This window comes from Hevea brasiliensis, chromosome 14 (genome assembly GCF_030052815.1).
Source record: "Hevea brasiliensis isolate MT/VB/25A 57/8 chromosome 14, ASM3005281v1, whole genome shotgun sequence".
NCBI lineage: Eukaryota > Viridiplantae > Streptophyta > Magnoliopsida > Malpighiales > Euphorbiaceae > Hevea > Hevea brasiliensis.
The window spans coordinates 19314088-19331468 of NC_079506.1; the positions used below are offsets into that span (position 1 = coordinate 19314088).

The 17381-nt window shown below is 31.4% G+C and overlaps 3 protein-coding genes and 1 pseudogene across 3 annotated transcripts; 3 read left to right on the top strand and 1 right to left on the bottom strand.

Annotated features, from left to right (window-relative positions):
- Positions 1-1732: 1732 nt before the first annotated feature.
- LOC131172843 (receptor-like protein EIX2) lies at positions 1733-2861 on the top strand. Its single transcript, XM_058134377.1, has 2 exons — positions 1733-1796; positions 2281-2861. Exons 1-2 carry the CDS (start codon positions 1733-1735, stop codon positions 2859-2861), a joined length of 645 nt encoding a protein of 214 aa, XP_057990360.1.
- A 4196-nt stretch (positions 2862-7057) lies between these two features.
- Positions 7058-10160, bottom strand: LOC131172844 (receptor-like protein EIX2; annotated as a pseudogene).
- A 1785-nt stretch (positions 10161-11945) lies between these two features.
- LOC131172845 (disease resistance protein RGA2-like) lies at positions 11946-16259 on the top strand. The gene is made up of 3 exons (XM_058134378.1): positions 11946-12248; positions 14323-16148; positions 16250-16259. The coding sequence occupies exons 1-3, from the start codon at positions 11946-11948 to the stop codon at positions 16257-16259; spliced, it is 2139 nt and encodes a 712-aa protein (XP_057990361.1).
- Positions 16235-17381, top strand: LOC131173270 (putative disease resistance protein RGA3). Its single transcript, XM_058135324.1, has 2 exons — positions 16235-17014; positions 17288-17381. Exons 1-2 carry the CDS (start codon positions 16300-16302, stop codon positions 17344-17346), a joined length of 774 nt encoding a protein of 257 aa, XP_057991307.1. The 5' UTR covers positions 16235-16299; the 3' UTR covers positions 17347-17381.

Sequence of the window (17381 nt, forward strand, 5' to 3'; positions counted from 1 at the left end):
GTTAAAGTAGAGGGAAGTTGCTTTTGGCGGTCCTCAGACTATTTTAGAAGCCATTTTTCCACAGTTGCTAAGGAGGCTTTTTTAGTTTTTTGGAACTTAGACCACCATTTGACCTTGAATCTTTGGATCAGAATAGGGCCTTGAATAAGTTGTTCAGGTTTAAAGTTATATTCCCAGGCCAGAACCTAAGAAACAAAGAACTTGAAAACAAAAAGAGTTAATGGATGAAACAAGTCTTTTTCTGGTGGAGGAGGCTTTAAAAGTGGTATACCCTTGATAAATTTCAGAAGGTAAGATTTCGGGTGTGGCTCTCATCCATGCCCACCATTGAGTAAACCATCTGGGAAAGTGAAAAGTAGAGACAGTGTTGAAAAAGAAGAGCCAGATATGAGTTAAATTGGAGTTTTGGTTTAAAAAGGCATTCATCCAGGCTTGGTGGTAATCCCAGTAAGTGAAAGTTTGATTGGCAGGAAGGCTTTTTCCATATTTGGCTTAGAATTTTTTGGGAAGTGAAAGGTTTTGTCCCCAATCCATTGGGTGTATAACTTTAACGATGGTGCAAGTTGAGTAATTTGGAGAGGGAGAGTTTTCCGAGAAGTGTTTTATTTTGACTAAACCGGTTTCAATCAAAACTCTTTGATAATAAGCTTTGTCTTTAGATTGTTCCCACGGTTTGTAATGCCAATAATTGAAGAACTTTGCTGCATACAAACTAGGGTTAGAATCATAAAAATCGTCTTCAACAGTTAAAATGTTTTGGAAAGATTCTTTGACAAACCATTGCGGAGAGGAACCGAAATTTTGTGAAAAATTTTGAGAAACAATTGGTTCCTCAGGCTTTAGAGTTAAATTCATTGGGGAAACAAGCTTGGGGGTTAAATTAGTTTGTTTGTTAAGTTAAAAAGGTTTGGGAAATAGTTTGAGAAAGAGGTTTTGGTTTATGTAAAATAATCTCTTTCTCTGCATTTTTTAAACAAATATCAGTGATAGCATCTTTATGTGGCCCCTCAGGAAGGGACCCTTTCAAAACCTCACAAAGCTCAGGATGGTTAATAAGATTGGCTAACTATTCCTGTAGCTGGCTTTCTTGTGATTTTGGAGGTTCCTTTGGAGCTTTAGAAGCTTGTGAAGTGGAAGGGTTTTGTAGTAGATCTATCTCTTTTTGGAATAAGCAATTCCAAGAAACGATCGGGTTTTAAGGGGTGACTTTTAGTTGAGTTAAAGCAAGAGCTTGGGATTGGCTTGAATGCTTTTGTTTAGATGAGGAAGTTGATTTTGCTTTTGATTCTTTTCTCTCCTTTGGTGAATCTCCCGATGGTTTTCTAGGAATCACGGTGAGGGGTCTACAAAAATTCACGAGTCAAGAAGTTAGGGATAGAATTCATATCTCCTTTAATATATTCAATATCAAAATAAAAAATACTCAAAATAGCTTGTCATCTAGCAAAAATTAGTTTTGAAGCTATATTTTGAACATTTTTTTTCAAAATTTCTTTTGCAGATTTGCAATCTATTCTCAAAAGGAATTTTTGATTGAGTAAATTGCTTTGGAACTTTTGAATACATATAACTATAGATAAAACCTTCTTTTTAATAGTAGAATAATTTTTCTGAATACTATCCCAATGTCCAGAAACATACTGAACTATAACTTCTTTATCTTTTTTCTTTTGTTTTAATATTCCTCCATATCCGACTTCAGAGGCATCCATTTCGACAATTTTTAAAGCAAATGGATCAGCAAGATGTAACAAAGGATTTGCTTTATTTGGGCTTTGATTTTCTAAACAAGGGAAGTCTGTTCCTGTGTCCAGGGCTTTGGATTTTTCTTAAGTCTTTCATGAAGTGGTTGAAGCAATCTGTTTAAGTTAGGAAAGAAATCTAAGACATAGTTTAGACATCCTAGAAATCTTTGAAGCTGAGTTTTGTCAAGAATTTTGTCAAGAAATTTATGAGTGAAGGCAAGTGATCTTTCTATTGGCGAGATTATGCCATTGGAAATATAGTGTCCTAAGAACCTAATCCTAGTCTGGAACAGCTAACTTTGGACTTAGAAATTACTAATCCATTTCTTTTGGCAACAAAGATAAAAGTTCTTAAATGCTTGAAATGTTGCTCAATAGAAGATGAAAAGATTAAGACATCATCAATGTAAACGATGCAGAATGCAGAGTATGGGTTAAAAATGTAAACGATACAGTGTGGATGGTGGGATTCCTAGCTCCATTGGTAAACTTTGCTACTTGGAAAATTTTGATTTATCTATTAACAAATTGACAGGTAGTTTGCCTGAAGTCCTTGAAGAAACGCATTGGGGTTTAAACAGTCCCTTGCCTAGTTTGATGTACTTGAGCCTATCCAACAATCATTTAGTTGGCAATTTGCCAGAATGGTTGAGTCAACTTAATAATCTTGTAGGATTGTCTCTAGACTATAACTTGTTTCATGGCCCCATCCCTGCTTCTTTAGGAAACTTACAAAACTTAACTGGTGTAAACCTTTCGGGGAACCAACTGAACGGGACTCTTCCTGATAGTTTTGGTCAGCTTTCTCAGCTATCTGCCTTGGATGTTTTCCTTTATAATCTGATAGGTTCAATCTCTGAAGTGCATTTCTCAAAGCTTAATAAATTAAAGTTCTTGAGATTGAGCTCCAATTCATTCTTTTCCAATGTCAGTTCCAATTGGGTACCTCCATTCCAGGTCCAGGATCTTGAAGTAGGTTCATGTCATCTGGGTCCTACTTTTCCAGCTTGGCTAAGAACACAAAAAGAAGTTCATCGCTTGATATCTCCAATGCCAGCATCTCTGATTCCATACCAAACTGGTTCTGGGATATTTCCTCCAACTTTATCTTGTTAAATGTTTCTTTTAATCGCCATACATGGCCACTAAAAATCCTTTGACTGTAGTTCCTTTGCAGATGTTGATTTGAGCTCCAACTTTCTAGAAGGACCAACTCCTTTTCCACTTTTGAAATTGAGTTGCTAGAACTCTCCAACAATCGTTTTGTGTCCTATTCCGAAAAACTTGCTCAATCCATGCCAAACTTGGTCTTCCTCTCTCTTCAGTAACCAATTGGTGGAGATATCCCGTCTCTATAGGAGCTATGGTGTCCCTTGTGGTCCTTGATCTTTCAGTAACACTTATCGTAGCATTCCTTCAAGCATTGGGAATTGCTCTTTCCTAAATGCAATGGATCTTAGCTTCAACAAATTGTCCGGGGAGATTCCATTGTCTTTTAGTCGGTTAAATCAGCTCAGGTCACTTCATCTGAGCAATAATAAACTTACAGGAAGCCTTCCATCATCTTTTCTAAATTTATCAAACTTGGAGACTTTGGATCTTGGTAACAACAGATTATCGAGTGAAATTCCACCATGGATTGGAAGTGGTTTTGCAGACCTTAGAATTTTGAGCTTAAGGTCAAATGCATTTTTTGGTGAAATTCCTTCCACTCTTTCAAATTTAAGCTCACTGCAGGTCCTTGACCTTGCTAAAAACAATTTGGCTGGAAGCATTCCAGTCACTTTTGGAGATTTTAAAGCCATGTCTCTGGAACAGTACATAAATGAATATCTACCGTATGGGAAATGCAGAGGCGTTTACTATGAAGAAAGCTTGATTGTGAATATAAAAGGTGGGGCTCAGAAGTATACAAAAACTCTTTCCTTGGTCACTAGTATAGACCTTGCCAGCAACAACTTACATGGAGAGTTTCCTAAAGAAATCACAAAATTGGTGGGCTTAGTGGCTTTGAACTTGTCAAAGAACCAAGTCATCGGTCAGATTCCTGGAAGCATTTCAAACTTGCGGCAAATTTCTTCTCTTGATCTTTCGCACAATAGGCTCTCAGGTGCAATTCCTTCCAGCATGTCTACATTATCATTTTTAGGTTACTTGAATTTGTCCGACAATAACTTCTCAGGCATGATCCCTTATATGGGGCATGTGACAACTTTTGATGCATCATCTTTTGATGGGAACTCTGGTCTTCGTGGAGCTCCACTAGTCCTCAAATGCCCTGGTAATGATTCGGATGGAGGAGGAGGTTCCATTGTAGAAGATGTAGTGATGGTTTCGGTGACATGTGGTTTTACTTGAGCATTGGCTTGGGATTTGCGTAGGTATTTTAGTTCCTTTTCGATTTTTTCTATCGAAAACCTTGGAGCCATGCCTACTTCTTGCTTGTGGACAAAACTATTGATAGACTACTATATTTGGCCTGCAAAAGCGCTACTGCTTCAGAATCGTTGCAATTTCGAAGCCTAATTTCATTAAGTGCTTTAGTGCAAATCCGGTGGAAGTGAGTTTCATATAAAATAAAGGCATGTAATTCATCTGGTCTTGTCCTACTCTGTTGCATAACATAATCTCTTTTAGCTTCAAGCATTTTGTAACATATTAGTGAATTTGCATCAATTCATGGTAGACAAGATGTTTCACCTTCATTTTAGCTTCAAGCACTCAATAAAGATCTCTTCTTACATCTTTATCTCTCAATTCCTTAGCAGTGGGGAGATAAATAAGGGGTCCAGGACCAATTTCTTAATGAGTAACATTCAAATCCATTTCACAGATGGTAAAATAAGATCTGCAGCAAAATATAGTCACACTTCTCAAATCTCAATAATTTTTTTTTCCAAAGAACATATTCCCCCTCTTTGAAAATTAGAATTTTGTAAGAATTCAATTCAATTGGTTTATTTTTTTTTATCAATTCTCATATTTTGCATGAAATACTTCAATTAATTTTTATTTTAAAAAAAATAAATATAAGCATGATTGTGTATTTATTTTTCTTGTAAATCTATATATATATATATATATATATATATATAAAGTAGAGTGTTATTATCAAGGAAATGATATGTGACACTTTTCTTGAAAAACTTGCCACGTGTCACCTTCCATAAATGCTCTCCTCTATACTAATTATTATTTAGGTTTTTTTTTTTATTTCTCTTTTAATTATTATTGTTATTTATAATATTACTTTAACATTTATGATTTAAATTATTATTTTTATTAAAATTTAATTTTTAAAACCGTACCGAATTAAATCATGAAATCAAATTATAAATTTTAGAAACCGAATTAAAATAGATAAAAAATCAAATCGAACCAAACAGCTCTATTTTGGTTCGGTTTGGTTCAAACCGATCAGTTTTAATTTTTGATTATTTTTTAATTTAGACTTGATTTTCAAATTATTTGGTCTAATTTTGACCTTGGTTTGAACCTAATAACTATTAATCAATGAAATTAAACAATTTATATGTATAAAATTACATATAATTCATAAATTCCTCATAAAAATAAATCAATTCAAAAATCAATAAAATTATTCGATTCGATTTGACCGAATTTTTTCTCTTCAAAATCGAACAAAACCAAAATAACTGAAATTTTTATAATACAAAACCGAATCAAATTATTTTAAAAATTAAACTGAATTACCGAATTAAGATGGTTCGGTTCAGTTTATTCGGTTTGAACCGAATAATGCTTACCCCTAATTAAGGCCTTTTCTAATTAAATACAATATTTAAAAATTATTTTTATTATTTTATAAATACTAATTATTATTGAATTTTTTTTATTTCTCTTTTAATTATCATTATTATTTATAATAATACCTTAACATTTATGATTTAATTTATTATTGTCTTTAAAATTTAATTTTTAAAAAATTATGACATTTTATGATTAGATGTAATATTTAAAAATTATTTATATTATTTTTTTATAAATTATTTATGCAAAAATATTATTTGTCACATATTACCCTTAATAATAATAATAATAATAATAATAATAATAATAATAATAATAATAATAATAATAAAAGGTCATTAATGGCCATTAGTTTAAAAAAAATTGATTATTAATTTGTGATCTCATAATCAACTATGATATAATTTAATCAACCTTAAATTATTTTATATATTTAATAAATATTTTTATTACATTGTTATATTTTCTATTATTTTTATTATGAAATTTTATTAAAAATTTTGAGAGACCAAAAATATAGTTGATATAAAAAGTTATAAAAATAAAATATAGAGATTTGACTTATTTATAATTAGTATGTATTTATTTTATATTAATAATTTAATATTTTTTTTATTTTATTTTTTTAAGATTAATTAGTGCTCATTATTATTATTATTATTATTATTATTATTATTATTATTATGGCTAACCTAGAACGATTTAATTAAAACGGCCAAGTAAATAAGAAATATTTTACTATTATAAAAATTGAATTTGAATGATTGTTACTGTTTTTTAACTAAATAATATTTAATTATAAATTAATTTTTTATTTAAATAATTTTATTTATTTGTCTATATGTTATATGATATATTTAATATACATCAAGTATTCTCTTTTCACCAAGTATTTTCATTTCATCTAAATGCTTTTAAATCTTTATTTGATTTGTACTATTTTTTTCATTATTTCTTTCAAAAATTATTAATTATGATTCTAAAAATTTATTTATTTAAATATATTTACTTAATATTTATTTAATTATTAATTTTTTATGAATTTCTTATTTAATATTTCCTAAACTTTTGAATATTTTATTTTATCATAATTATATATTAAATACAATGATAACTAATATTTTGATTATTCATATTTTATTATCATTCATTTTTAATAGAGTTATTTTAAAATTTTAATTAAATATCTATATTTTTATGCATAAATTATTTTAATTAATTATATGATAAATTAATAAAAAATTTATTATTATAACTAGTAAAATTTTATTTAAATTTAATTAAATAAAAAAGAAATTTTAATTTAAAATTAATTCAATAATAATAATTTATCTTATTTAAAATGTAATTAAAAATTAAATTAAAAAATAAAAATTATAAATGCATGGGCATTTTACTAGTGATTTATTCCAAAGGAAGCCACTGTCAAAGAAACTGAAAAATATTCATACAACATTTTTACAGATAAGAGTAGTGAATAAATCAGCAAATTGTTCAAGAAACAGAAAACTTGCAAAAAGAAAAAAAGAAAAAAAAAAAACTCAGTTTGAGAAATTGTCAACAATTCCATCCACAAAACTGAAGTATATGTCACCCCAAGGTCTTTTGATTGCAAAAAGAAAATAAGGAAGCAATAAACTTACTGCAAATCCCATCCCAATGCTCAAACAAAACCATTTGTCAATGAAGCCATTAGCATTGTCAGCCTCAGTGGTGACACTGTAGTTTGGATCACCGTGTAGACACTTTACAGTAAGGGGACTGCCACATAGACCAGGGTTTCCGATGAAAGAGGATGCACTAGAAGTCATCATGTGATCTGTGTAAGGGATAACACCTGACAAGTTATTGTTGGACAAATTTAAATATGCCAAAAATCACATTGAAGACATTTTTGGGGGAATTGGACCCCAAAACTCATTGCAGGAGAGATCAAGAGATGACAGCAGTTGCTATTCTGAAATGCTCTTGGGAATCTGGCCACTGATGTGGTTTCTAGACAAATTCAAAAACACCAAACCAACCAATTTTGTTATCTCTTCAGGGAGCTGTCCATATAAATTGTTTCCTGAAAGGTCTATGCTAGTTAGGAGGGAAAGAAGGGAAAGAATCTTGTTATATACAAGAGGCTGCCCATTTATGTTGACATTTAAGTTTTCCTGGAAGAAATGTAATGATGATCCGCCAAATCAGAAACGGCCATAGAACAAATAATGGAGTCCACTTTGAATTTTAGCCATGGCTTTAAGATTACCAAAGCTAGCCGGAATGGTGCCGTTCAACTTGTTTTCTGCCACGTCCAGGACGTGCAATGACCTCAAATTTGAAAGTGCAGAGGGAATTTCTCCATAAAAGGCATTTGATCCCAGTCTAAGTATTCTGAGACTTGGGAATGCTTCTCCTATCCAAGGTGGAATATTTCCAATCAACCTGTTATTTCCCAGGTCTAGAGTTTCCAGAATCGACAAATTCTGGAGAGCCGATGAGATTGCTCCTGATAATTTGTTGTCTCTCAGATGAAGTGTTTGAAGCAAATTTAGCTGGCCTAGAGATTCTGGAATCATTCCCAACAAAACATTTTTCTGAAGATCTAAATCGGAGAGGGAGAAGCAATTCCTCATGCTTGGAGGAGTGCTTCATGTTAGATTATTACCCGAAAGATCAAGGGCTATAAGTGACGACAACTCTCCAATTGAGGCTGGGATTGCACCTATAATCTGGTTTCGGGGAAATAGAAAGGAAACCCAAGTTTGGCATGATTTGACCAATATTTTCTGGTAGAGGACAAGAGAAATGGTTATCTGAAAAGTCTAGGAGCTGGACTTCAACACCTGGACGAGGAATGGATCCTTTGAGGTGATTAGAGCTCAAATCAACAACTGCAGAGAGAGAGATATATTTAATGGAATTGGTAAATGACCCTCTAAACTATTGAAAGAGACATTCAATCGAATCAGATTCCCTGACATGTTCCAGAACCAGTTTGGAATAGAACCTGAAATACTAGTATTTGAGAGATAAACACCTTTAATTTGTTTTTGAGACTGAAGCCAAGCAGGAAACGAATTGCCTAGATAGCATGAATTTATTTCAAGGTCCAAGAGTTGGAATGTAGGAACCCAATCAGAACTGACATTCACAATGAATGAATTATCTGATAGTACCGAGTACTTCAATTTACTTAGCCTCAAAAAATTTGCTTCTGAGATAATACCTTACATTTCATTGTTGGGAACATTGAGGGCAAATAACTCAGAGAGCAGACCCAAACTATCTGGGAGACTACCATTGAGTTTGTTTGTTTCAAGTCTGAGCTCAGACAAACACTTAAAATTTCCAAAGGAATGGGGGATTGGACCTTGCAGAGAGTTACGTTCTGAATAGAGTATAACAAGATTTTTAAGTTGACCCATCCAATTTGGCAACCTACCAGCTACCTGATTGTCAGTGCACTCAAAGTTCAGCAATTTGGGCAGAGGACTTTTAGAAGGGCAGTTATCTGTTTCCTGGAGCAATTCTGGTAAACCTCCTGTCAAGTTATTATTCGACAGGAATATTTTTTGTAAGTTACAGAGCATACCTATGGAGCTAGGAATCCCACCCTTGACAACATTGTTTGACAAATCAAGATAAATGAGAGATGTCGTATTTCCAAGGGAAGCTGGAAGTTTTCCATGTAACTTATGGATTGAAAAATCAATTTCTTCTATCTTCTCCGGCTTCCCCAGAATAACTGGGAGGCACTTGCTGAGAGATTTTCATTACTATTAAGGTCCAATGACTTTAGATTTGGCAATTCACTGAAACCATGTGGAATCCTTCCGTACAAGCCACTACTGCTGATGCCAACAAATACAAGGGTGCGAATATTCACAATCCAATTTGGTAACATGGAATTGAAGTTGTTATGACCAGGTCTATGACTGAAAGTGAAGTAAAATTAATAAAAGGGAGAGAATAGGTGATACTGGATAGACTACAGAAAAATAAATGCAACTCAGTTAGAAATGGAAGCTTGTTTAATGTTTCAACCCATCCTATTCCTACAGTTGAAAAGTCTACTTGATCCATTGCCAAATGTTTCAGTGTGATAAGACCAGTCACCCTGTCAATATTATCAGCTGTTAGATCTTGAAAATCAGAAGAGATATCAAGAAACTGCAAGCTAGAGAGGTTTCCAAGATTTGGAGGGATGGCACCACTAAACCCAGCTTTTGATAGGTTTAGATATTGCAAGTTCTCCAAAGGGGACAAGAAATCAGGAATGCTGCCATCGAATGTGTTGAAACTCAAGTCCAGATATTTCAAGGACTTGAGTTTAGTGAGTGAAGGTCTTATCTCTCCGTTTAACGATGAAAGATCATACCTGCCAAAAGAATCATAATCAGATGGATTCCGGAGATCAACTGCAATAACAGCTCCAGTGGTATTGTCACAAATTATTCCCCACCAGCAACAGCAATTGCTTCTTTGCCACGAGGAGAGCCAGTTTTCAGAATCTTGAAGACCCTTTTTGAAGTCAAGAAGAGCTTCTCTACCTGAATCTTTGCAGGCTAATAATTCTCCCTGTGCAACAGAAACATGTTTTCCTGTTATCAAATGGGTGAGAAGCAACAAAATCCAGAGAAGTGGTAAATTCCCCATAAATCAAGACTCAAGGCCCTGTTCAGTTGAAGAGGATTAGGATGGCTTATCGAGGAAAATCTTGGTTCTTCTCTTTGTTTCATCGCTTACAACTTAGTAATCTGTGCTATACTATCTATATGGAGGGAGCACCATTTATTATATTTCCTCCGTTTATGTTGAGATAACACCATCACCTCTCCTTTTTTAGTTTTAAAAGAAAAAAAAAAAAAAAAGGAAAGAATCTAATTAACTATAATGATTAGCCACTAACTAAGAATCTAATTAACTGTAATGATTATGCCACTAACTAAATCTTGTTAATTAATTGAGATTTGCTTTTTGCTTTAGTTGATCAAATGTATTTTAGTAATTCCTTATGTTAAAAGCACCAAGTCTTTGGAGAAGAAATGAGTTTCATATGGACAGAAAACTTGATTTAGTATATAGGACAAAAAAATGGTGGAACACAGGCATGATTTACACTGTCAAATGCCTTAAAGTTATTCTGCTAACAATTGTTAAGCTTACGAAGTTGCAATTTATTGACCAGGGACATTTACAGCTACCTTTCTACTCATAGAATCATTCCTTATAAGTTCATGTTCACTATTATCTAAATATTGAAAATAATAAAAGCAAAGTAATTACAAAGAAACACAACAGACTTCCTAATAACCCTTCAAAATGGTGATTGAGTGCATGCATACATGCATCGCAATACAGAAGATTAGCCATGCTCATGGTGGGAAGAAGCTTCATGTATAATGTTCAGCAGGAGAATTTTGCATGATGGATCATGGGCTTCAACACAACGAATTCTCTTCCTTGTCATGAGCAATCAATTTATGTGTTGCAACCTTGGGCCTTTCATGTAAGGCTTTGGGCTTCGAACTCCAATGGGCCTAAATTCAAGACACTTATAATATATTAATCATTAAATATTATACAAAAGAAAGTCCAACATATAAGAAAAAAAAAATGAAAATAGTAAAAGATTCCATTGAAAAAAATATATATTCGTAGTAAAAAGTTAAAAAAGCTTAATCTGCAATGTTATTTGATTTAAAAATATTTACCAATAAATATATATCATTTTACATTGGTGATAAACTAATTAATCATGAAAAGACTAATATTTACCAATAAATTGGCTTCAGGTTTTCTATCAGAGCAGCAGCGTTTGGTTCACGCCATGCAAGGGAATTGATTTAGGATTAATTTGATCCTGTAATTTGTAACTTACAAGCACTGAGGCGCAACGTCAAGGGAGGAAAAATTACTTCCACAGATTGTACCAAAAATAAATAACTTTTGCAATTGCTTAATGGGAGTGTTGATTGAGTACTGCCAATTAAATCAATCTTAGCTATTTTTCTCATAACCATGAAATTTTCAAATTAAGATATTAATTAGATAGGCTGTTTAAAAAAAAAAATTGTTAGATCAAACTTAATTGAATATTGTTCTTCTCAGAGCTTTAGAGACGACTCTTATACCAGCTAAAGGTTATTGGAAAAAATTATAAAAGGGAAAAATTTAACTCCTTATTTAGAAAATTTTACAAGAATTAAATTCAGCTGATTTCTTTTTGATTAATCCTTTGGAATGAAAGAATTCAATCCTTTAATTTTGTGAATTTAATTGAATTCTTTTATTATAAATGATGTTTTCAAAAAACAATTAAAAGAAATTAACGTTGAAAAAAAATAGATAAAGCTTTTTTCATTTCCAATTTCCATTATCATCAATCTTTTTCATTTCCAATTTCCATTAATCTTTCTCACGATTCTTCAAGAATTAATAATGGCTGGACAAATTCCATTCAGTATCTTAGAACAAGTATTAACAAAGCTGGGGTCGCTTGCTTTCCAAGAAGTTGGATTGGTCTGTTGTGCCAGAGATGATCTAAAGAAGCTTGGAAATTCTCTCTCCACTGTGAAAGCTGTACTTGTAGATGCTGAGGAGAAGCAAGAGCAGAGCGATGCTGTGAAAATTTGGATAGGGAGGCTTCAAGATATTGTGTATGAAGCGGAGGAATTGGTAGATGAGATGGCAACTCATGACTTGAGGGGGATGGTGCAAGGCCAAAGGAAAGTCGCAACACAGGTATTTATGAATGCAAATAAATAAGCAATTGTTTTACTTTTACATGACTCTGTTTATTTTATTTCTTGCATACATACAGTGTTTGGATCTATTAGCTAGACGTTGAATTTATTTCATTTATGAACGAATATTATTAATAAAATTCATATTGAATATGATTTATTCTCTATTATAATATTTTTAGGTGCAGACATAATTTCTCGCAATTTATTTTAGACCAAACAAGTTCTTAATAAAATGATAGGTAATAATAAAAGATATTTATATATTTATAAAAGAAAATATTCATGCCATATTGAAAAGTTAAATATTTCAATTTCAATTTATATTTTCTTTATTAATTTAGGTATAAATTAATTATAATTTAATACTAAATATTCATTTTGTTTAATATAAAATATAATATAAAACAAAGATACTTAAAATTATGAAATTAAATTATTTTTAATTATAAATTTATCATTAACTTTGGACATGCAATTCTACATTGATTCTAAAATTCTGGACATTCAATTGCAAACTTCTTGACCAACTTTACTGTATTATAATTTTCTTTCATAAATTCCTTTTCATATCAAATTTAATAGATTTTATTTTAATTTGAAGCCAATTAATTTGTTTATTTCAAAAGTTTGTTTAAATTATTATTATCATTATTATTATTATTATTATTATTATTATTATTATTATTATTATTATTATTATTATTATTATGCCAAATGACCAATAAACTCCAAATTTTGTGAACTTCTTTTATTTTAGTCAGATCTCTTAATTTTATTAATTTAATCTACAAACTTTTACATTAAATTTCAATTTTAACAACTAACATAATTTGAATGTTCAATTGATAAAAATAATTTAAATATTTTTCTACATTAACATCATCTATCCTTTTTAAAAAATTGAACTTTTTTAAAAATATTAAAATAATAATTATATTTGTATATTTATTTATAAATTATATAGAACCACTTTGTGCTACTAATTAATTCTTGTATGTTTTAAATTAATAAAAATAATTTTTTCACATTAATATTTAATTAAATCAATGCTATTTGAATTTGAATTTAACTATAATTATAATTTATTTTAATTTAAATTCAACAAATATGTTTATTAAAATTGTTTTTATGTTTTTGTTATCATTGTTGTCTTTAAACAATCATAATATAAAATAGTTTTATTATTTAAAAAAAAAAATATGTATATATATATATATATATATATATATATATATATATATATATATATAAACATTTAGGAGTTCATGAATAAATATGATCAAAGTAAATATGAAATTTTTATTAAAAAAAAAATAAATAAGAAAGAGAGGATAAATGTATGAACGGATTAAAATGCTTTTATAAATTTAATTTAATTTTTTTCAAATTAATTTTTTTTTAAAATCCTTCTTCACCAAATTTTTTTTGTTTATAAGAAAATAAATTTATATTCAATTAAATTAATAATATTTTAATTAGAATTCAACTATTAATTTTAATCCTTTTTTAATTTTGATTTAACTAATAAAATTAAGAATTTTAAGGTTCATCAAAATACTATTTGATAATGTAGAGAGAAATTGATTATTCATGTGGAAAAAGAAAGGAAAAAAAAAATTGCCAAACCATAAAAAAGTGGTAAAATTAATCACATTCATATGGGGTTTTATTTTGCTCTACTTATTGAAATTCTTAATCCAATAGAGGTTCTTAAATATTATAGGTTATTTTAATATTATTGTTATACACATAATTTATAAAGCCTCTGTATAATTTCATGTTGAATTTGATTTATTAACATAAAAGTTTTTTAAATTTGGTTTATTAACATAAAAGTTTCTTTTTTATGTATTCTTTCTCATTCTAAATAGGTTAATAATTAATTACTTAAATTTTATTGTTGTTTTTTTTTTATTTTTATAATTATATCATAAATTTAAGTAAATTAAAAATAATTATATTGTAAATAAAAATTATAATTTTAAAAAAGTCTAATTAAAAATATAAAAAGCAAATATACACAAGATCATAGAGAGTAATTAATAAAAACTTGTTGTATATACGTGTAGGTATTGGACTTCTTTTGCTCCTCAAATCAGATTTGGTTTCGTCTCAAGGTGGGCCATAGAATTAAGGACATTAGGGAGAAGTTAAAAGAGGTGGAAAATGAAATTTCTAGCCTCAATTTAGAGAAGAAAATAATAATAGATGTGAGAGATAAAAGTAGTGGAAGGGAGACATCCTCTGTACTGAAACCTGATATAATAGGCAGGGAAAAAGATAAGGAGAAAATGACTTTGTCATTGTTGAATCCAGCTAGTAGTCAAGGAAATGTTTCTGTGAATGCAATTGTTGGTATTGGGGGCTTAGGAAAGACTGCACTTGCCCAGTTGGTGTATAATGATGAAAAGGTTAAAAATTACTTTGAGAAGAAGATGTGGCTGTGTGTTTCTGAGGAATTTGAGGTGAAATTGCTAGTTAAGAAGATCCTTGAATGTGCAACTAATAATGAGGTGCCTAATTTATTAGGACTAGAACAATTGCGTATTCGCCTTAAAGAGAATTTAGAAGGGAAGAGGTATTTGTTGGCGTTAGATGATGTATGGAATGAAGATCAGAAAAAATGGGATGATTTGAAAGCTTACTTGTTGATGGGTGCCCCAGGGAGTAAAATTTTAGTCACCACTCGTAGCACAAGAGTTGCATTAGTCATGGGTGTGGATTCCCCATATGTTTTGCAAGGTCTAGCAGACAATGAGGCTTGGGATTTATTTGAAAAATTAGCATTTGGAGAGGGGCATGGTGCAGTGATGAATCCTAACCTAACAAAAATTGGAAAAGAGATGGTAAAGAAATGTAAAGGAGTTCCACTTGCAATAAGGAGTTTGGGAAGCCTCATGCATTTGAAAACTAAAGAGAGTGAGTGGTCTTCCATTTTAGAAAGTGAATTATGGAGGTCATTTCAAACAAGTGAGAATATTCTTTTTGTGCTGAAGTTGAGTTACTATCACTTGCCCACTTATTTAAGGCAATGTTTCACTTATTGTGCCATGTTTCCCAAAGATTACAAATTCAATAAAGAAACATTGATTCGTTTGTGGATAGCGCAAGGATACATTGTCTGTTCAAGTAAGGATGACGATTTAGAGGATATTGGAGATCAGTACTTCAATGAATTGTCATCTCGATCATTCTTCCATCAGTCAGAAAGTATGAATGGTTATAAAATGCATGATCTTATCCATGATCTAGCACAATCGATAGCAAAGGATAGGTACTTTGCAGTAGAGAATGTTTGCGAAGGAATCCATCATGTATATTGGCCATCTTCTTTGAATGAAATTGAGATGCTGGTTAAAGTGAAGGGCATGAGGACATTATTTTTTGAAAGTTTTCCTGAAAGTGCAACATTAAAAAGGGTTTCAAATTTTCAAAGGTTACGTGCCTTGCATTTAGGGTGGAATATAAATGGAGTACCAAATTCAATAGCAAGATTGAAGTATTTGAGATATCTTGACATTTCTTGGTGTAAGATGGATACGCTCCCAAAGTCCATAACTAATTTGCAAAACTTGCAAACTCTAATACTCTCGTATTGTGAAAGGCTTCGAGAATTGCCGAGAGATATAGAAAAATTGATCAGCCTTAGGTGCCTCATGATTGGTGGATGTCGAAAGCTAAGATGCATGCCAATTGGATTGGGGAAATTAACTTGTTTGCGCCAACTGTCAGATTTTGTGGTGGCAAGGGATGAAGGCTCTAAGGGGGCTATGCTAAATGAATTGAATAGCCTAAACCAACTTAAGGGAAGGATTGTCCTCTATGACCTTAGAAATGTGGAAAATGTTGAGATAGAGTCCAACCAAGTGAATTTAAGGGAAAAGAAACTCCTCCGGTATTTGATGTTAAGTTGGAGAGATTATTATACTCGCGGTGAGGATTGGAATGAGGAAACTATTGATAATACTGAAGTTGAAAAGAATGAATTATGGTTAGAAAAGCTTGAGCCTCATCCAAATTTACAATCCTTGGTTGTGGAAAGTTTCATGGGTGTGAGATTTTCAAGTTGGTTGCCTTCTATCACAAATTTAGTAGATATTACCCTTAGGGGTTGTCTAAAATTGAAGCAGCTACCACCGTTGCACCAACTCCCTTTTCTAAAAACCCTTTGTCTCGAACGCCTTGATTCTCTAGAGTATATATCAGATGAGGAGCCTTCCTTTTTGGCATCGCCATCAATTACATTTTTCCCATCGCTGCGAGAGATTGTACTCACAAATTGTTTTAATTTGAGAGGATGGTGGAGGAAGGAGAGAAGGAGTGGGGTTGAACTTGCTCAATTTCCTCGTCTTTCAAAAATGGAAATCTTTGGCTGCGATAAGCTTATTCTAGATGATGGTGAAGCCATTGAATGGGGAAGTTTCAGGAGTCTTCAATCTCTTTCTATTAGATTTCTTTCAGAATTGAAATCTCTATCAAAGGGGCTTCAACTTGTTACAAACCTGCAAGAGCTCATCATCTATGGTTGTTATAGTTTGATGGCTTTACCAGATTGGATAGGCAACCTAACATCACTTCAACAGCTAGAAATTTCCGATTGCCCTAATTTGAGATCGCTGCCTGAGGGAATGCATTTACTGACTTCTTTACAGAAGTTGAGGATTGCAAGATGCCGCAAATTGTCTGCAAGATGTATGAAGGAAAAGGGTGTGGATTGGCCAAAGATTGCTCACATCCCTAATCTCGAGATTCAACCTCCAGGTTTTTGAATATTCCTATTCCCATTTCTTATTCTGTATTTCTTTTAACACCCTCATGATTTTTATGTGCACTTCCTTCTCACATTGTTCTGCTGCAGCTCAAGCAGCTTCTATTTTGAAAATCAACTTCTTTTCATATCCTAACAATAAAAAAAAAATTTAATGGCCTTTGAGGGTTTTTTATTTTTATTTAACTTTCAATATTCATTTGTTCTTTTAAATTTCAATTTAAATTATTTAAAAGTACATATTCTAACCATGAATATATTGACAGAGGAATATTCTCAATCTCGCTTGTATGGAGAGACAGATTCAGAGGAAAGTGTGATATAGAGGATCTCCAGTTTGAAATTTATCACAAAAAATAT

Coding starts and splice junctions, on each gene's coding strand:
- LOC131172843 (XM_058134377.1), top strand. CDS start 1,733: ATGGATCAGCAAGATGTAACAAAGGATTTGCTTTATTTGGGCTTTGAT. Junction 1,797..2,280: donor TGATTTTCTAAACAAGGGAA/GTCTGTTCCTGT, acceptor ACAAATTGACAG/GTAGTTTGCCTGAAGTCCTT.
- LOC131172845 (XM_058134378.1), top strand. CDS start 11,946: ATGGCTGGACAAATTCCATTCAGTATCTTAGAACAAGTATTAACAAAG. Junction 12,249..14,322: donor AAAGGAAAGTCGCAACACAG/GTATTTATGAAT, acceptor ATATACGTGTAG/GTATTGGACTTCTTTTGCTC.
- LOC131173270 (XM_058135324.1), top strand. CDS start 16,300: ATGGGTGTGAGATTTTCAAGTTGGTTGCCTTCTATCACAAATTTAGTA. Junction 17,015..17,287: donor TCTCGAGATTCAACCTCCAG/GTTTTTGAATAT, acceptor ATATATTGACAG/AGGAATATTCTCAATCTCGC.